Consider the following 21,693-nt stretch of genomic DNA (forward strand, 5'->3'; position numbering starts at 1 on the left):
ACTCAACTATGTAAAACAAAAAATTAATAGTAAAAAAATATATTATTAAACTCAAAGCTCATGCCCCTTGGCACATATCAAGGGGTATGATCACGATGAGGGTTTATTAAACTATTTTCATTAGATATTTTTGTTTGGGATAATTACTAATCTGACCCAATCAAGGACCCCAATTTACATATCTAGCCCACCTTACCTCAAAGTTACCAAATTAGACACTTTCACCCATTTTGGACAAAACTAACCTTAGTTCTATTCAATCAATCGATCGATCTTCTTCTTCTTCTTCTTCTTTCTTCTTCTTCTTCTTCTTCCGCTTCTTCTTCTTCTTGTTGTTGTTCTTCTTCTTCTTGGTCTTCTTCTTCTCCATTTCAACTTCTTCTTCGGTTCATCTTCTTCAATTTTTGATACCAATCGTTAGCGATTTTTGACATATTATGTTCAATTTCCCGTACAAATGGTATATTTTTAGCTTATACGCTTGCTTTTTTCGTTGGTTTTGCCTCTTTTTTCATCTGTAATGGTATCGTTTCAATTTCCTCTATTTTCCATAATTTTTTTCCATTTTTCTCCATTATTGTCGCATTTGTGACGAAATTATCGCATTTCGTCACAAATGCGACAATAATTGCCGCATCTCGTCGCAACTGCGACAACCCTGTCACATTTGTCGCATTTCATCACAAATGCGACAAGAGTTATCGCATTTCGTAGCAAATGCGACAACTCTTGTCGCATTTGCGACGAATGCGATAATTCTTGTCGCATTTGTGACGAAATGTGACAAATTCGTCACAAATGCGAAAACAATGGAGGAAAATAGCAAAAAATTATGGAAAATTGAGGAAATTGAAACGATACCATTACAGATGAAGAAAGAGGCAAAACCAACGAGAAAAACAAGCGTATAAGCTAAAAATATACCATTTGTACGGGAAATTGAACATAATATGTCAAAAATCTCAAAAATCGCTATCGATTGGTATCAGAAATGGAAGAAGATGAACCGAAGAAGAAGTTGAAACGGAGAAGAAGAAGCGTATGAAGCGGAAGAAGAAGAAGAAAAGAAGGAGTAGATCGATCGATTGATCGAATAGAACTAAGGTTAGTTTTGTCCAAAATGGGTGAAACTGTCTAAGTTGGTAATTTTGAGGCAAAGTGGGTTAGATATGTAAATTGGGGTCCTTGATTGGGTCAGATTAGTAATTATCCCTTTTTGTTTTGAGAATTAATGAGCTTTTCATTAATCTCCATTATAAATACTTTTAGATTATTTTCTGTTTTTGGAAGCTTTATAAATGTTTGTTTCTATCTTTTTGGATGAGTATTTAACGTTTCACTTCAAACCGTAAAAAATATAATATTTAGTTAGATTTATAAAGAGTTTTGAAACTTTTCACGAAAAGCTCCAGATATGAGCATTTCATGAAAAAGCTGTTTGTATATATTTAATGTTGACAAAAGTTTATTTTTAATTTTCAAACATTTTTTTAATATTATTCTTATTTCTATAACATTATTTGATGAAAAAAATAAGGTTTTGCCTAATTTAATAAAATTAATATTTTTCATTTTTATTTAGTTATTTAGATTATATTTTTTTATTGTACAAATTTCAAATACAATCACGTGGTTTCGTCGATTTACAAATTGATGTTTGTGATTTTTTGTTACTAAGAGAGATCTAAGGACTATCGTCGTTAGCAAAACTAAGAACTTTTAGATTGACATTATAAGTTTTGACGTTTTGACGTTGATAATCTCAAATTAGAAAATTTCAAAAATTAAATTTGTTCATTACCACATTTACCATTCAACCACGAGAGGCAAAAGAAAAAAAAAGTAAGACATAGGAGAAGAAGCGAATAAAGATAAATGAGAACATATCTCGATTCTCTCTTGAAAAATGAAAATCTTTGTTGTCATGTACATGAGAAGAAACATATTGAATAGAAGTTGAAGGGGAATGGGCGTTGGGGGATTGATGGCGGGGCAGATTAGCAAGGGATGGGGAGAGGAGGAGAATGGGAGAGGAGGAAGATCAGAGGAGGGCATGGGCATTGGGGGATTAATGGCGGGGTAGATTGGCAAGGGGCATGCGCCTAGTTGTGGCGCTGGCTTGGTGGCGGGAACTAGGGGTGGTACACCGGCAGATCTGGGGCGCGATGGATCCTGCGATCCCGCGGCAGTGCATGATGGTAAGGGGCAGGCGCCTGGTTTGGGGGCGGTCCCTAGAGGAGATGCGCCGGCAGATCTGGGGGGCAATGGCCCTAGACGCCGCTCGGCTGAGCAGGAGGGTAAGGGGCAGGCGCCTGGGTTTGGCCCCGGCTTGGTGGCGGATGCTAGGGGAGGTGTTCGGGCAGTGCTGGGGAGCGCGGTTGGTGCAGAGGGTGCCCTAGGTGCAGGGCGGTGCCAGGCGGGTGGCTCTGTGGAGCGGAGGGGTGGGGCGATTGCTCAGGCTAGCGATAGGGATGCTGGGGGCGTGTTGAGCGATTTCCGCAAGTGCACGGTTTCGCTTGTAGTAATAAAAATATCGATCCCACAGAGAACGCTTTTTAACGAAAACTTATATTAATTTAGTTTAAATACGACTTAAGGTTTATTAAATAGATAAACGTTATTTGGAATTGGATTTGGTTTTGAAATTGCTAGAAATAGAATTAGATTAGAGTATTTAGATGTTAGAAATTATTTATGATTTAAAAGTTAATTTGCAAGACAGGAACGTTTAGAACTTTTAGAAAAACAAATAAATGTATTCGTTTGCATTGAGCAAAGAAAACAACTTTAAACTTTGTATTAATTATAATGATGAAATAAATGACGGAACCTCTAATTAATTGACTTTGAACGTGGCAAAACCCTTTAGCCGGCATAATGCCCTTAACCAAATTAAAACTCTACCGAGATAATAATTTGCCTAAGTGTTCAACAAAGTTTCCTTGTAATGATTTTGAATTAACTACGTTTTAATGAAAACACCAGCAACCACTTTAGTGGGTTGGTTACCATAAGTGCTGCATAACGATTTATCGAATAGAACGGACTTTATTAGATGAAATATAAATTGATACAAGTTTACAGAGTGAAATCGCATGGATCCTTCGAGGGTGTGCAAGTGAACGGCTGATCAATCCTTTCCTTGGGTTTCCTTAGAGGTTGTCAGGCTCAGGGGCGGATCCTTTTACTAATTCTTCTCGCTGAATCTTTGGAATAGGGATTCGGTCGGCCTCTACCAAAATACAAAACTAAACTGGAACAATGTCTAAACGCTACTAAACTTGTTATTATTGAGTAAACAATGTGTGTACAGCATATTGCTTTGAACAGAAATAAAATCTAAACTCTGACTCTTTTCTGAGTCAGAGTTTCTGCATAAACTCTGCACTAATCTAACTCTCTCAATATTACATTACCTAACATGTATTACATGTTACATACTTTTCTCTCCATATCAACTCTTTATTTATAGATGTTGAAGGGTTGTGACTGAAGTGATGTGTCCTTTGTGAAGAGTCGTATCCGTTGGTTAAGAGTCGTGTCCGTTGTGAAAGGACGTCTTTATCCACTTGAACGAACGCGTTTCTTGGATTTCAACATGTGTTTATTAATCTTAGCAGAATTTCTGCACTTACCGAGAATGGAGATCCTCGGCCGTGAATGGGGGAGCATCAAGTTGAGCTTTGGACGAAGGGAGGAAGTAGCTGAAGGACGCGTGTCGCGGCCGTGGGTGGTGGATTCGCGGTCGCGGCACGAAGCGTTTTTCACTTCTTTGCTCTCGTTCGTGTCCTTGACTTGGCGCTTTTGATTTACGTCATCTTTGACTCCTTTTGTAGGGTTTTTCTTCTGTTTTTGATCCTTTTTCGTTCCTATTTGGATTTTACCAAATATTTAGGTACCTTGCAAGAAAGAAAGATATTCGAGAGTAAAAGTAATCTAAACAGATATAAATAACACAAATTTGTAATAAAAATGATGTAAATATTAATGATATTTTAGGTATATTTTGGGCTTAACAGGGCGCTGGCCTGGCGCTGCCGAGCAGTGTGGCCTCGGGTAGGGCAGGGGATTTTAGGGCTGGCCGAAATTTTAGGGGCGCGAATGCCTCTGTGAACCCGGACTGTACAAGTGTATCTCCTAGGCAGTTTGGAGATTTGGAAAATAAAATTACATCGGTCATTGGTATTGGGAGAGGATCGTGGAAGGATACAGTTATGGGGGTGGTTGAGGAGGAGCCTTGTTCAGATGATGTTATTATGGAGGGAATTGCGGAAGAAGTTTATTCGAAGTCTGATGAAGAGGATGAGGATCAGGATGATCCGTTATGTCCTGTAATCAGGCTCTCATCAGCTGATAAGCGGGAGCTTAGGGATAAGTGGAGGATCTCTTTAATAGTGATGGTCCTTGGGAAAAGAATCAACTTTAACTATTTTGCTCAGCGGATCCAAGCTCAGTGGGCAAAGAAAGGTAAATTCAGCATTACTGACTTGGAAAATGACTACTATGTCATTAAATTTACTCGGGTTGAGGATTATAACGCTGTGATCAATGGAGGACCGTACATTATTTCCAATCATGTTCTGGCCTTAAGGCCATGGGTTCCTAATTTTAATCCTCACGATTGCTCGGTTAACAGGATTTTGACATGGGTTAGGTTCCCGGGCCTACCTATCGAGTATTATAGTGAAAGTTTCCTTAATAAGATAGACGGTTTTGTTGGAAAAGTCCACCATGTGGACAAAACTACCATTGGGGCTATTAGAGGTAAGTTTGCAAAAGTGTGTATTGATATTGATCTTGACAAACCTCTTTTGTCAAAATTCTGTGTTCACAATAAGGTTACTTTATTGAGTATGAAGGCCTACATAATATTTGTTTTGAATGTGGTATGTATGGTCACACTTATGAGGGATGCCCTAAGAGGGAGAAGGTGTTAGAAGAGGTAATTGATGGGGTTGATGCTAGAGCTGAAGGGATCCAAGGAGATGGGGGAAATTTTGGCCCATGGATGGTAGCAAAGAGGAAGGCTAGTCGAAGGACGAGACCATCTGTTGTTCAAAATCGTCCCCCTGACATAAATATCGAGGCTACTCTGGCCCATCCTATTGCTAAACCAGTTCTTAAAGAGAAGCCTAGCCCAAGAATTAGGGTGGCTTCTAGGGCTACTTCGGTCATCACTTCAGGGTCTAGATTTGGGGCTCTGTCTATTGAGGACGTCCAAGATTCTGGCCAGGCTGAAGAACACATTGAGCAAAGTATGCCAGGCTTAGAATCGGCTGAAACATCAATTAAAGTGGTTGAGACGGTTAACCCCCTTTTTAGTTCTAAAGGAGAAGCCCAGATTGCATCCCAAGCTCAGGCTTCTCAAGGGAAAGTGAAGCTAAATGAGGTTAGTATTCCTATTTACTGTGGTGAACCTAGTATAGGGAAGGCTATGGGTGTTAACAAAACTAGTTTGAAAAAACCTAAAGGCAGACAGAAAATTTCCCATAGCTCTATAGTTTTGTCAGATAAGAGAGGACCTGCTGGTACCTCGACGAGGCTCTCAGGAGCCTCTAATAAATACCTGGTATAGGGTTTTAGGTGGGGTCAGTTGTCCTCCTTTCTATGGATTTGCTGGTTTGGAATGTTAGAGGAGCGGCTAGCAAGGCTACCCGTATCCATGTTAAATATTTAATTAAACAGTTTAATCCTTCTTGTTTTGTTTTAATGGAAACTAAGATTAGTGGAGTTAAAGCTGATGAGGTGGTTAAGAAGTTTAGGAATTGGAAGTGTGTTAGATCGGAGGCTACTGGTCGGGCTGGTGGGATTTGGCTGTTCTGGAGGCCAGATCGAGTTCATTTTGATATTGTTAGTATGGATAAACAGTTTATTCATAGTAAAGTTAGTTTCTCTGGCATTAGACCTTTCTTTATTACCTGGGTGTATGCTGATCCTGTCCTGGCTAATCGAAAACGGCTTTGGGAGATCCTTTTCTCTATGAGTGTTAGTATGTCTGAGTCTTGGTTTGTGGCTGGTGATTTTAATGATATTGCCCTTATGAGTGATCAGAGAGGGGGTGCGAATCACTATGTTAACCGTTGCCTCAATCATAAGCATAGTATGGATTTATGTGGGCTTTCTGATCTGGGTGCCGCTGGTCATAAGTTTACGTGGAAGCGTAACAATACCTTTGTTCGTTTGGATAAAGTTTACGCTAATATTTCAGCTCAAACTAGATTTCCTAAAGTGTCTGTGTTAAATCTGCCCTTCAGGCATTCGGATCACTGTCCTATTTTAGTCAGGCTGGTGAGAGATAATCGGCATAGGGGGGAGAGACCGTTTAGGTATCAGGTAGCTTGGGAATCTCATCCTGAGTTTGAGAATTTCGTTCATGACAATTGGAAACCTCACTCTAATGTCTTACAAGCTGCTGAGGGCTCTAGAAAGAACGTTCAGGGGTGGAATAAAAACGTATTTGGTCATATTATTAGGAGGAAGAATAAATTATTGAGTAGAATTGAGGGCATACATCGTAAGTTGGAGGTTAGATTCGACCACAGTCTGGATGGCCTCCTCAGAACCCTTCAGAAGGAGTTGGAAGCTGTTCTGAGACAGGAAGAGCTTCTTTGGTTTCAGAAATCTAGGAAAGCCTGGATCAAAGATGGGGATCGGAATACCAGGTATTTTCATCTCTCTACTGTTATTAGAAGACAGAAAAATAGGATTGATGCTATTAAAGACTCTAATGGAGATTGGGTGTATGAGGATGAAGATATTCGTCAATTGGCCCTTAACTTCTATAAAGACCTTTTTAAGAAGGACCCGGTTGATCTGGTTAAGGCTCAGACTGTCGCTACCTTTCCCATGGTGGGTGAGGATAGAATTCAGGAGGCTTTCCACCCTATTTCCTAGAAAGAAATTGATCAAGCTATTTTTAGCATTGGGGCTACTAAAGCTCATGGAGTTGATGGCATGCCTGCTGGTTTTTATCATAAACACTAGGAGGTTGTGAAGGAAGGCTTTTATAGCTTTATTAATGGGGTTTTTAACGGCTCTCAGGATATTGGGCTCGTTAACAGCACTCTTCTTGTTCTGATTCCGAAAGTGGAGAAGCCTTCATCTTTCTTACCAATGAGGCCTATTAGCCTTTGTAATGTTCTCTACAAAACTATTACAAAGATTGTGGCCAATAGAATTTGTTGTATCCTTCCTGATATCATTAGCCAGAATCAGGGAAGCTTTGTTCCTGGTAGACAAATGATGGATAATGTTGTCATTGCCCAAGAGATGGTCCATTCTATGAAAATAAAAAAAGGGAAAGAGAGGTATTGTGGCTCTTAAGTTGGATCTGGAGAAAGCTTATGATCGCATTAACTGGAGTTTCCTTCTTGAGAGTCTGGAGAGGGCAAGGATCCCGGATAATTGGAGAAGTTTAATTAAGAGTTGCATCTCTTCTCCTGTTTTTCAAGGTTTGATCAATGGGGATATATCGGAGGGTTTTTCTCCCTCCCGGGGTATCCGTCAAAGGGATCCAGTGAGCCCTTTCTTATTTGTTATTGCAATGGAAAGATTGACTCACCTGATCCAAGATGCTGTTGATAATGGGAGATTCCATCCGGTATCCATCAATAAATTCTGTCCCCAGGTTACCCACTCGTTCTTTTCAGATGATGTTTTGATTTTTGTGGAAGGTAATGAGGAGCAGTTAAGTGTGATTATGGATATTCTGGACTGTTTCTGCACTGCCTTTGGGCAAAAGCTTAATATCCAGAAGTGCAGAATGATGTGTTCTAGGAATATGAATCAGGGAGCCTGTAAAAGGTTGAGTGCTTTGTCTAGAATTCCTTTGACTAACTCTCTGGGGAAGTATCTTGGTATTCCCCTCTATAGTGAAAGAGTATCTAAAGCTTCTTTTAAGGATACTTTGGATAAACCCAATAAGAAGTGTGTCGTTTGGAAAGCTAAGACTCTTTCTCTTGCGGGTCGCCTTACTCTGGTTCAGTCTGTCAATTGTGCGGCTCCTAATCACATTATGCAGGCTTGTCACCTTCCTAAGCCTGTGCTCAAAGATCTTCATAAAATCAATCGTTGGTTCCTGTGGGGGCAAGCTGATGAGGGGAGAAAGATTCACCTGGTGCCTTGGAATGAGGTTTTTCAATCTAAAGATATAGGAGGTCTGGGCATCAGGAAAGCCAGAGATAATAATAAAGTGTTATTAATGAAGCTTCTGTGGCGAATGTGGCAGCTTCCTTCTGCTCTTTGGGTTCAATTATTATGCGGAAAATATAGAAAGGACAAGGTTTTTGGGGTCCTAAGGATAGAGTGGTTAATTGTTCCTTTCTTTGGAAAGGCCTTAATGCCGTTTTTGTTGAATTTTGCTCAGGGATTGGGTGGAATGTGGGAAATGGTAAATCTATTAGCTTCTGGAAGGATACTTGGATAGGCAATAAATCTTTATTGGAAGTTTGTGAGTCTTTACTGCCTCTTGAGATTCAGAACTGGAAGATTGCAGATGTGGTGGACTCTGAGGGGGAGTGGATTTGGTCAAAGTTTGATTCTTTTCTCAGTCTGGAGTCACTCCTGAGAATTAGAGGAGTTCAGATTAGTAGCAAGGAGGAAGACAGAGATAGTTACTGTTGGTCTTTGATGAACAACGGGGCTTTCTCTTGTAAATCGGAATTTCAGGCTTTCTACCAGGAGTTGGGTACTTCGCATCCTGTGCTGTGGAAGACGATTTGGGCATTGAAAGTGCCTTATCGTATTAGAAGCTTTCTGTGGCTAGGAGCTAAAAATAGATTGCTTACTAATTCTGATAGCAAAAGGAGGCATTTAGTGGAGTCCGGAGCTTGTGGCAGATGCAGAGGTCATGAAGAAACTTTGTGCCATGCTCTCAGAGATTGTGAGAAAAGCAAAGAGGTTTGGAGGAAAGTTCTCCCTTTAAAGGTGTTGTCTTCGTTTTTTTCTCACTCGGAGCTTGATTGGTTTGTGGATGGGATCAATGGTAAACTGTTGGCTGATTTGAAGCATGGTGTTCTCTTATTTATGGTGGTGTGCCATCAGGTTTGGAAATGGAGAAATGAGGAGATTTTTGGAGGTGAAACGGTTGTTGTGCCTAATGTGTTTGAGTTCTTTTCCAGAAAAATCTGTACCTTGGTTGATAGCTTCAGTGAGGATCATTTGGCTAGGGCGATCCAGAAGAAAGTGGTCCATCTCTTAGGCTGGTGTAGACCTAGCGAAGGTGTGGCTAAGCTGAATACTGATGGCTCTCGTCTAATGGACAGGAGAATTACCGCGGGAGGGGTCTTGAGAGATGACGCTAGTGGTTGGATTTCTGGTTTCTCTCAGAATTTGGGTATGGGCTCGTCCTTTGCTGCAGAGCTTTGGGGAATTTTGTCTGCCCTTAGGTTAGCTAAAAACTTAGGGGTAAAGAAGCTTCTGGTGGAATCAGATAACCTTGAAGCGGTCAAGTTGATCTCGGGGAATAATGCTATCTGCCTAAGTAGCCAAAATTTAATCAAAGCAATTAGAAGGATTTGCTCTTCCTTGATCGTCTTAGCTTCAGCCATATTTATAGGGAGCAAAACCGGGTAGCAGACCGACTCGCGCTTGAAGGTCATACAAGTATATTGGGCCTCTCTACCTTTTCTTCTCCTCCGTGCTTCATTTCATCCCTGATTTTGGATGATTTGGTGGGGGTCAGCTTTCCCAGGCTGATCCCGGGTTAGGCGGCTTTGTTTTATTTTTTCTTTCCTTTCCTACCAAAAAAATAAGGGGAATAAGATGGGGTGGGAAGGGAGAAGATAATGAATCAACTATATAATTGAATACGACCAGCTAAAAACAAATAAATTACTTATATATTCAAGTCTAGCTCAAATTTTAGGCTCACTTTGGTTGATGGGGCATGCACGATCACCCCAAAAATCACAGTTCAAAGTTGACCTGCAACATACAGAAGGTTTATTGGAAGAATGTTTTATATTCCACATACAAGACCAAAATTGGCGTATATTATTAGCAATTTATCTCAACATCTAAGTAATTCGATAATTGATGATCTCTCATTAACACACATGGTTTTATATTACTTAAAGGTATCTTCAAGTCTAGGTGTTTTTATAGAGATGCAAACTGAAAATTCAAGCTTTCACTGAATATGATCGGGCTTTCACTGGATGTGCAATCTTGGTATAACACTTATTTTTTGAAGATCACATAAGCAAAGTATTGTCTCTAGATCTTCACCTCAAGCTGAATACAATATAATGGTTGCATTAATGTGATTTGCATCGAATCCTCAATCTACTACAAGACTCGGGCATTAAACATCATCCATTTACTCATCTCTTTTTGTATGATAACATATCATCTTTTGAAGTTGCTTATAACCAAGGTTATCAAAACTGGACTGATCCAGTTGGGTCAACCCGGTTGAACCGGATCCAGTAGGTAAAATGATCCGAAGATACTTTAAAAATCACATATCTTAAATCTGCTCAAAACCCGCTCAACAGGCTGGTTGAATCGTTGACCCGGTGAACCGGATACAGGATAGCGGGTTTCACTAGTTTAAAATTTAACCTTATTTAAAAATAATCAGATTTAAATTATTAACTTATTAATTGATTGGTTAGAATTAATTAAAAATGCAATTACACAGTCCGAAGGTGTTGGAATAAACAATTTGACTCTTTGTATTCATTTTCTTCTTCTCATCTATACTCTTCTCTTACTTTACTTTTTCAATTACAGTAAAACCTCTATATAGGAATACGTTTGGGACCGGACAATTTGTATAACAATTGGGAGGTTATTCTTATATAGAGTTTGGTACCAAAAAAAAAAATCAACACTTAAAGTTTATAAATTTAATGTTTAGCATATCAAGTCTACGAGTTTTATTTCCAATACCTAAAGAATTGGAAGAGTTTTGAGTTTAGTTTCCAATACATAAAGAAAAGAGTTTTATGGGAAAATGCTAAGAATTTATAGTTAAAGTTGGAATTTGTGTGCCAACTCATATTTAATCTCAATAATTTTTAAATTTTTTAATAAATTTTGTTTAAATCCTTAATACATATATACATTATTTACATAATTATTCCTATATAGAGGTATAGTTTCTAAAGGTGGGACTTGGATTATGTATAACAATTAACATTTGGGAGGTTATTCTTATTTATAACCGGTCCAAGTTGGGACCGAAATTTTTTATAACAAATTGGAGGTTATTCCTATATAGAGGTTTTACTGTACTTCTTTACGATTTCTTCTTCTTCTACCTATTCTAAGGCTTGTAGTTTATAATTATTCTCTTCATGAATTTGTGGTTTTCTAGTTTTATCTCAAGTCTCAAATAGAAAGAATCAAGGAAGGAATTAATTTTCAGGTAATTAGTTTATATCAATTTATATTTTTGTGCCTTATATTAATTTTTTTTTTTTTTTACAAAAGACCTTATATTGATTTGTTGGTTGTAATTATGAAATAAAAACTATTAAATTAATTGGTAGTTTACATACTGTCAAAAACGAAATATAGGAATATTGGCAAATTGATGTTTCTGATGATTTTTTTATTGTTTTTTACATTACATTCTCTCACTTTGTTGTTTTTTACATTGCATTCTCTCACTTATATATGTTTCTTCAATATGTTTTTTTTATATTATGAACTTATTATTTTAGTATTAATTCTAATTTACTTTTCAATATTAAATAATATGATTATAATAACTAATAGAATAAATTTTTATTGATAGCATTAATATTTTATTATGTTAAAAGGTTAAATAAAATTTAAAATATTAGTTTTTACATGATCTTTTGAACCTCGGTTCAATCCAGGTTAAATCCCAATTAAACCTTAAATTCTTAATCCTTTGTCTTTACCGGGTCTTTGACAGGTCCGGTTTTAATAACCATGCTTAGAACCTTGTTTTTCATTAGCGCACAAAGCACATATATGTTGATTGTCATGTGATTCGTGAAAGAGTACAATCAAGCTAATCATATTAATGTCACTTTCATATGCCCTATAACCTAGAAGATTATAACACAACATTCTCCTCATTTCGTGTGTCTCATTTCTAAACTTGGCTTCTTTAATCCTTATCTGTCAAGTTTCAACAGAGATAATAACAGCAATTGAAGCTAAAAGAGGAAGTTGTTATTTATCTCCAAGAGCTGACATGAAACCGATGAAGTTGAGGGCAGCTATTGATATTTCAAGGAAGCTGATAACATTCCTTTTTAAGCTAACACCAATCTCGAAGAGTTAAGAACACATTAGGTTTTATTCATCTCTGGTGTAATGTTCTTTCTCGCCTTCCTGCTCGCTCTTTTGGGGTCGGGGCTACTTTTCAATCCAGCTGCAGTAGCCAGCAAAGAAAGTTGCAAAAAGGAAGGAAGCAATAGTTGAAGATTTAGCTGACTAAGTTCTAGCAGTGGATTCTTTCGACCAGTTCCACCTAAAAACCGTACGTGCGGGTCTCCCTGCATGCGACTCACAGCATTCGAGGTGTCCCATCCCAGCATTCATTCGCAAATCCTGTAGTGAAATTGAGATTGCTCGACCTTGGAAGGTAATTCAAGGTAGGTAGATAATATGATTTAAGCAGTGTTTGTCGGCCACTAGAAGATGAGGTATAAAGAATTTAAAATCCTTCTGCCATGCCAGTTTAGGTCCATGGAGGGAGGTCTTTCATGTCTTTCAAGATCCACCCCACGAGGAAGGTCTGATCTCAGCAAAGAAAGACAAATTGGATGAAGAGGTCAAATGTGTGTCGGGGTTGGTTCCTCTGTCGTCGTCGGGGAGCTCTTGGCGCTTTGCCTAAGCCAAACTTCACATTCAACACAATAATCGGGCCCCTTTTGTAAACAAATGTCTAACACGCTCCAAAATGTATCTCAAGGGAAGATTATTGTCTCATATATATAAAAAGTCAATAACTTTTCTATTTAATAATGTGGAATATTTTACATGCCTTCTCACGCCCAAGTAATTTGGTGTGTAACGTAAATATCAACGGGCTCCAACATTGAACTATAACTTTGATATCATGTAAATACTTCAAATAGTCATATAGTCTTTGAATTTAGTAATACGAGATATTTAATATATTTAAGAAATATTAATTGTGATTATATATGTATACATTAGTTCAATCTAAGCACGCCATTCAAAATTTGCACGATGAAAATTAGATTGTTCCTATTCTTTAATCTACTGATTGTCTTTAAAAAATGACAGAAAGTCTCAAGTTAAAGTTGCAATTTGAATTATAATTTAGGTTTCAAAGTATTGTCAAGAGGTTTTTAGTCCATTCTTTATAAATAATATAAACAATTGCCTCATAATGATTTGGCCCTGAAATAACAATAGGCAAAACGTATCATTTGGCTCTTGACATATCCAAAATTTATGTATTTGGCCATAACCTATTATTTGATCATATTTAGCCCCTCACCTATCTGAATTAGTAAAATTAAACCTAAAATAGGTTGAAAGTTAACTGGTTTTAGTTCTGTCACCATATAAACAATTTATTGTTTTATTTGTAAAAATTACAAAACCTCTTTGAATCTAAAATTATATTTTACATCCTAACCAGTTCAGTCTTCGTCTTCTCCTTCTTTTCAGATTCCTTCCTTCCTTTGGCTTCTCATCTTCTACGATTCCTTCGCTTCCATCATGAGCATCATGTTAATTTGTAGTAATTCATTCAAATTGGAGGAAAAAGCAATTAAACAAAAAGTGTCGTCATGGCTTTTTTGAGATCACACAACCCATCAAAAAATTGAAGAAACAGAGCAAGCTGTATGAAAATGAGAAATGGATTAGATAATTAAAAAAGGGGTTACAGGTTTCATAAGTAAAATAATATAAACTGCAGAGAGATAAATGCGCAAAGAGATGGAATTAATGATCTGAAAGAAACTGTGTTTAATTGATGATTAGGAAACCGAGCTTGCATTATAATTGTTTCCCATGAATAATCACAAAATCAGATAAATCTGTATAAAGAAAAAAATAGGATGATGAAACATTTGGGTAGCAGAGATTTGAAGATTTCGAAGAAGGTGTGAAATGATTGCAAAAAGGAAATTGGGAAGTGAAAGGGAATCATTGGAAAATTCTGGAAAAAGGATTGGAAATCGGAAAGTAAAGTCAAAGAGAAGACGCTGGGGAAGGAAGGAATCGCGGAAGAGAAGACGGTGGAATGAAGGAATCTCGCCAAATCCAAGACGAAGACTCATTCGGATTGGGATGTAAAATATCATTTTAGATCCAAGCAGTTTTTGAAATTTTTACTAAGACCACAATAAATTGTCTATGTGGTAACAGAATCATCTCGATTAACTTTCCATCCATTTTAGATTTAATTTTACTAATTCGGATAGGTGAATAGTCAAATATGACCAAATAATAGGTCATGGGCCAAATACACTAAGGGGTGTTTGGTTGCTCCTTTTCAGGCTCCTTTTGCCTTTTCACTTCAAAAGGGAGAGTTTTAGGTGTTTGGTTAGTGACCTCCTATTTCCCTTTTACAATTAAAAAGCAACATTAGGTGTTTGGTTAGTGGTCTCCTGTTTGCCTTTTGCACCCGAAAAGCAACCTTTTACAAAAGCAGAGAATCTCTGCTTTTTGGAAAAGCAACTTTTTCCAACAGCAAATTGTAACAGCAACAGCAAATCGTAACAGCAAAGAGTAAACCGTAACAGTAAACAGCAACAGCAAACAGTAGGTAAAACAAACGGGCTCTAATTTTTGGATAGTTCAAAAGCCAAATGATATGTTTTGCCAATATACATTTGTTTTTCTTTTCTACATCTCATCTACTTTCATGTATATTATATCGCTACATAATAATCTTTGACTTGAATTTGGAAATTCTATTTTATATCTAAAATCTGTTGTCTTTGGTTCTTAATTAAAAAAAAAAAAAAAAACCTCATACGCGAGAGCAGTTGAATTTAAAGAAGTACATAAAGCTTTTGGTAAACAATTAACATTATCATGAGATTGTCAAGATGGCCGAGTTGGTCTAAGGCGCCAGTTTCAGGTACTGGTCCGAAAAGGGCATGGGTTCGAATCCCATTCTTGACAACTATTTTTTTATACTTTCTTTTTAAATTCTATTTTGGTGAGACACGTAATTACAAAAAATTCCCTTTTAAATGCATATTAGCTTGCTTAAAATGTGTTTATCATGCATTATGTGGTAAGCTATTTTTTTTTTTTTGGTAGAAATGTGGTAAGCTATTTTAAATTCTATTATTGTTGATTTTTTTTTTTGTTTGAACTGTATTATTGTTGATTGTTTCTTTTAGTGATATAGGATTTTTTTTTTTTTTAAAGAGTCATATAGGATTTAGTTATTTAGAAATTTAGTTGTAAATTGAAAATTGTTTTTTTTTTATTATTATTCTATTCTTTTAGTGTGTTTTTTTTTTAATCTCAAGCGATTTGATAGTAATTATATAGTATTTTGATTTATTTAAAAATAATTAATTGATGGGCATATGCTAATGTCTATTTACTTTTTTTTTCCCCGGAAAGAATGCATTTAATAAGCCTCTACCGGGTAATCAATGTTAAATACAGATCGCAAAAAAGACGGAACAACATAAAAAAACATGGAGCAAGAATAAGAACGAGTTTTAGCCACCCTGTTCGCTTGTCGCCTTGCAAAACAAACAGAATAATTGTTGTTAAGAAGAAGCGAACGACAACAGGACACCAACGAATCAAACTCTGATACATCGTCAGTTTTGGAATTAATAGCATCGACCACAGATTTCGCATCCGACTCAAAAACCACCTGGCTAAATCCCTCCTCCGTCACCCATTTCGCTGTCGAAAAGAGTGCCAGCGCCTCACACTCTTGCACCAACAGTAATCCAACCACAGTTGCGGTTCTTGCTGCAAGAAACCTTCCATCATTGTCTCTTAAAACAGCGTCTATCCCAACCTACATGGTGTCCCCAAAACAAGCCGCATCCATATTACATTTTAAACCCGAGGACGGCTTTTGCCACTGGACTTCAGACAGAACCACTACTGCCTCCCAAAACACCACACCTTGCAGCAACTCTAACCTTTCTCCAATCCTTCAGAACCTCGGCAGCCACAGTAATAGCTTAGAATGAGCTTTTCCACTACATTCTGCCAAAACTTTTTATTTCTGCTTCTCCATAAACTCCACAATGTCATTAGGAATTTCTCCCATTAATCCTGGATAAAACAGTCATAGAAGCAAAAATAAAATCCAAGAAACTATCAGCCGCTTCCGCCAAAGGTTGCACAAGCAACAATAAACCCGCATCCCGCCAAACACTAACAGCAAAAGGACATAAAATGAATAGGTGTCAAGCATCTTCAAGATCATTACCACATACAACACACCTATCCTCCTGGATCAATAATCCTTTCCTACACAAATTAAAACGCAATGGCAAACAATTTCTACCAATACGCCAAACAAAAAATCTAACTTTGTACGGAATATTTGCCATCCAAATTTTATCCCAATCACCCATAACAATCATGATTATTCGGAGCCACCACCTCCGTTGCCAATGCGTAAGGACTCTTTACCGTATACAAACTCGACTTGCTTTCATTCCAAATTGGACTATCCGATGTAATTCCAACTCGAGAAGGGAGTTTCAGAATTTCCTTAACGCCTCTCTCCAAAAATAGCCCCCTTAACAACTCAACATCCCAGTCAGAAGTTCTATGAATAAACAAATCACTAACCTTCAAATCTTCAAGGGCATTAATGATTGGCGTTGCCACCTTCAAATTTCCTTTATCACGGAGCCAAGGATCATTCCAAACATTAATGGATTTCCCATCTCCAATCTTTCACCTAAAACCTTCATTTAGCAACAATTGAGAGCTCCAAAGACTCCTCCAAACAAAACTCAGGGAATTACCCAAACGAGCTTGAAGAAAACCCCCACCAGGGAAATATTTTGCTTTGAAAAATCTACTTACAAGATAATTTGGATTTGACAACATATGCCATCCATGCTTCCCCAACATTGCCAAATTGAAAGCCGTGAAATCACAGAAACCGAGTCCTTCATTAGTCTTTAGAATACATAGCTTCTCCCAACTCAACCAATTTAGACTACGTTCACCCTCCTTCTTCGAACCCTACCAAAAAGAGTTGAGCATCCTTTGTAACTCATCAGCAGTAGAAATAGGAAAAAGGAAAACATTCATATAATAAACCGGAATAGATTGAGCAGCCGCCTTAATGAGCACAACCTTTCCCGCCTTTGATATTGTTTTACCCCTCCAAAGTTGTAATTTGTTCCACAGTTTATCCCGAAGATGAGCAAAAATAACCCTTTTTTTCCTACCCACCAAAGAAGGCAGACCCAAATAACGCCTCGTATCAATAGGCTTATCCACCCCCAAGTAAAGCCGAAACAACCATATGAAGTTCAGAAGCAACATTGTTACTACACATAAAGCCCGATTTTGAATAATTCACCTCCTGACCCGACGTCTCAGCATAATCTTCCAAAATTCTCTTCACAACCCTACACTCCCCAATTGATTCTCGAAAGAATAAGAGGGCATCATCCGCAAAAAGCAAATGAGTAATTGTCGGAGCCCCCCTCCCCACTTTACATCCATGAATTGTTCCATTCCTTTCTTCCTCAGAAATTAAAGCCGTCAGCCCGTCAACACAAAAAAGAAACAGAAATGGAGATAAAGGATCCCCTAACGTAGACCCCGCTTTGGGAAAATGGGTCCCACCAACTGATCATTGACTCTAACCGAGTAGCGAACCGTTGAAACACAAAGCATTATCAATTTTCACCCAATGATTGGAAAAACCTAACTTTAACATGACTGTCTTCAAATAGTTCCAGTCAACCCGGTCATATGCTTTGCTAATGTCAATTTTCAAAGCGACATCACCCTTCTTTTTGTTAACATTTCTCCGCATACAATGAATGACCTCAAAAGCAATTAGAACATTATCTGTAATATTTCTTCCTTTAACAAAGGCCGATTGAGATTCGGAAATCAAGGAAGGGAGAAGCTAATGTCCATTTACTTTATTAAGTGAGAATTGTGTTCTTATTCAAATTTTATAATTTCAAATTTCAGTTGTACACCTCTAAATTCAGAGATAGAGTATTGTGAGTTCGAACTCATCTCTCGTAAAAAAAACAAGCTTCTGCAATAAGAATGAAAGGTTAATTATTTGACAATCATGGCTTAAATTAATTAACTTTTTATTGGTGATATTTAATATTATATATGTATATGTTTACAGTTTTTAAACTATAATATGTTGTTTGAACTAAATCTTTTCTATTAACCGTGAGAGTAACAACACAACCATCTCTCTTCTGAATGACAGACTATGGCTTATTCACCAACTAGCTCCTCCCTCTATATAATTGGTTTAGTTGGTTTTTGTTTGATGGTTTGTCTAATATTCCTAATTGGAAAATCTTGTTTTTAGTTGGCTGTTGGCTTTGCTAGAAATGGCGGAACATGGAATTATTTCTCGGAGGATCGTGTTTTGTGTATCCGAAGGACTGCTGAAAACTTTCTGTCTAAATGGGGTGTAGCAGACTATACAGTCAGTAGTAGTCGGAAGCAAGAGAGGCTTGTTGGCTAGGTTCTTCCGAAACCGAGATGGTTTAAGTTGAATACAGATGGCTCTAGGAGCGATTGTGAGAAAATTTCGACTGGAGGAATTATTCGAGATGAAAATGGTTGTTAGTCTGGAGGTTTTTTTTTTGGTAATATAGATTATGTTAAGTTTTTTAAGCTGAGGTTTAGAAGCTTTTCTTTATGGATTGCATGTGTCTATTTTGAAGAGTATTAGGTATCTTGAAGTGCAGTCGGATAATTGTAAACTTATTCATTGCATTCAGTCTTCTTTCTCTGTTCTAGGTTCTGCTCAGAATCTTATTAGTGAGATTCGTAAGCTAAACCGGAATTTTACTAGTATTCAGTTCTACCATGTTTATCGGAAGCAGAATCGTGTGGCAAGTCACCTTGTGTTACAAGCTCATTCGAGTGACCCAGGGTTTACTGTACTGGAGACTATTCCTTCTTGTATTGTGTCTTTGTGGCAGGATGATCTAGCCGGTGTTAGCTTTCTGAAACTAATTCCAGGCTTTTTTTTTGTTTCTTCTTTATAAAAAAGAAGTTACTTAAAATGAAAAGCTAAAAGTAATTCCGAAAAGTTAAAATAAACACTGAGTCTCTTAACGTATGTTAGACCCACATCCTTAACTTAAAGGTGAATCTAAACGCGCAAATTCAAAATTGAAACGTTGAGAAAAAAAAAGGTACTAATTGATAATGAAATATTGAAAAAATGCTCAAGTTAACCCATTGCCCTAAATTAACCTCTCCTCAATTATTGGATTGTTGAAGTTTCCCTCAAGATTAGATTGCCATTATGATGGCCATTTCTTTTCTTGGCTGGAAACCATTACTAATCAAATCAATCACTACTTTTATTAAACAACAATAAATGGGTCTTATCAAATGGGGCCTAGACTAGATGACAAACACAACAAGTTACTTGCAACAACAACAAATTAAACACGAAAATGACTTTCATTAAATCAGCAACCAATGATCATGAATCTTCACAACCAAACCAAAAATATTAGCCATTTGTTTCTATTGCACATCAATCAATTTACCAGAAAGTACTTGCAGAAGCATAATATGAATCCACTGGATGAACAAAACCCTGAATTAAGAACACACATTTAAAGGCAAAAAAAACCCCACTTATGATTTCTGCTTACCTGTTCCTTTTACGTGTCTGTGCATCCTCCTGCTGCTCGAAGATGCAGAACTGCTCGAAGACCCAAAACATCTCGAAGATGCAGAATTGATAGAAGATGAAGAACTGCTCGAAGAGGCACCAATTTTTCTAGCAACACTATCCAATTCTATATCAGAAAACGAAGAATAGGATGCATATACTTTCTTCTGAGATCCACAACAGTTCCAGTTTCTGGCATTCTTTGCAGCTTGCCATACGATCTTGCAGGGTAGCTTGATACAGCACCAAGCAATGCATAAAGGGCAAGAAACACATAATAAACATGCACTACAAGCACATTCTGCAGCTTTATGGGAACAATCTGTTCCTTCCTCCTTTGTTAAAGAGGAAGAAGAACAATTAGATGATATCGGCTGCCTTACACACATTCTATTCATTTTACTTTCCTCTTCAAGGAAGAACCTGCCTTCCATTAACAGTAAACAAGAAGGGAGCCTGAATCTGATAACTACTATCTGTCTTTCCCAAATTGAAGATGATTGATTCTAAGCATTCAAAATTGTGGATGCGGTAGTTTTAGCTATGGACACTTCATGGACAGCTCCTAAAAAGCTTAAAGATCTTTTTTTGCTGCCTTTTTATCAACTTGGAACTAACTTGGAATATTCTTTCAAGTCTTTTTCACACGACTGTAGCCATAGTTTCTTACTTTACAGTGGTAATTAAAAACCCTAACCTAATGCAGTAAGAAATTGAATTTCCTATTAAAACAGGGAGGAGGATAGAGGAAATCCCAAGCAATTGTTCAAAAACAAAAAGAAATTAAATCTATCGAGAAGATGATATCAATTGACAAATTAACCTTTTTGGTATGATAAATCATCTTCCTTTTTCATCATCGGATTCAGAATCAAACAAGTTGTCGGATTCATAATCGAAATCTTCTTCCTTCACATCCTTGTTGGGAGAATTTTGCCTCAGTTCTTTCAATATCTTATCATCATCGGAAACCCCCGCCAATTTCCTCTTCAGTATAGCTTCAAAGATTAAGGGAATAGCATTTTCATCCCCTTCATGTAACCTATCTATCCTCCTCTTCAGCTCTGCAATCAAATCATCTTTAATTTAGACAAACAAGGGAGAAATTTTAAAAGTTGAAACATAGCCCTCTAGTTTTGTATTTTAAATCACTGCTATTATTTTTAATTCCGTCGCACCTTTTCCCAGGAATTAACTACAATTAGAGGTTTGAATTTCAAGATCACATACCTTGATCGTTGACAGCTTCGACATCATCATTGGAATCGTTCAGCTTCTGGGTCTGAGCGATGATTGCATCGTCGGATGAGTAAAATCTGTTACTAGAACGAACTGAGGAGATAAATAAAGGAGAAATTGAGTTTGGATTTAATTTGGGTTTTGGAGTTGCAAGAAGATTGCGAGTATAAAGGGAGAGAGATCTCAAAGTAGCTACTTTCATGGCTTATCGGGTGTTTTTAGGGTTTTTGGCTCTGTGTTTTGTACAGGGAAATGAAGAAGAGGTTTTTGGTCTATTCTCTTGAACCTTAAGCCCATCAAATGTTGGACTACTCTCATTCATTGGACTTCACTTTAAACTGTTCCTATTTTACCAAACACATTAAAAATGATAACTCCTTCCCATTTCAAATCATTGTAACATTAAGTTAAACATATTGATTTGATTAAGTGCCAAATTTAATGTTACCAATTTTAACGTATGAAATGATAAAATTAATTCTAATATTTTCAAGCACGGTTAATTTTAGCTGAAATTTTGAAAAAGCTAGGTTGACTGTTATTTAACTATCACACCGGACATTCCAAATAAGTTTATCGATGAACTGAAGTAGTTTAGTACATATTTAGTTAGTTGTTAGTATTTTAACAAAAAAATTTAATAATTGTGT

General features: G+C 37.2%; 1 protein-coding gene and 1 non-coding gene across 2 annotated transcripts; one reads left to right on the top strand and one right to left on the bottom strand.

Moving 5' to 3' along the window:
* Positions 1–15,008: 15,008 nt before the first annotated feature.
* Positions 15,009–15,090, top strand: TRNAL-CAG (transfer RNA leucine (anticodon CAG)). The gene has a single exon. It is a non-coding gene; the product is annotated as a tRNA-Leu (tRNA).
* A 4,478-nt stretch (positions 15,091–19,568) lies between these two features.
* On the bottom strand, positions 19,569–21,323 carry LOC136217968 (uncharacterized). Its single transcript, XM_066004689.1, has 2 exons — positions 21,035–21,323; positions 19,569–20,868 (listed from the first exon to the last, which is right to left on the bottom strand). Exons 1-2 carry the CDS (start codon positions 21,243–21,245, stop codon positions 20,645–20,647), a joined length of 435 nt encoding a protein of 144 aa, XP_065860761.1. The 5' UTR covers positions 21,246–21,323; the 3' UTR covers positions 19,569–20,644.
* Positions 21,324–21,693: the final 370 nt, after the last annotated feature.

Source organism: Euphorbia lathyris, chromosome 2 (genome assembly GCF_963576675.1).
Source record: "Euphorbia lathyris chromosome 2, ddEupLath1.1, whole genome shotgun sequence".
NCBI lineage: Eukaryota > Viridiplantae > Streptophyta > Magnoliopsida > Malpighiales > Euphorbiaceae > Euphorbia > Euphorbia lathyris.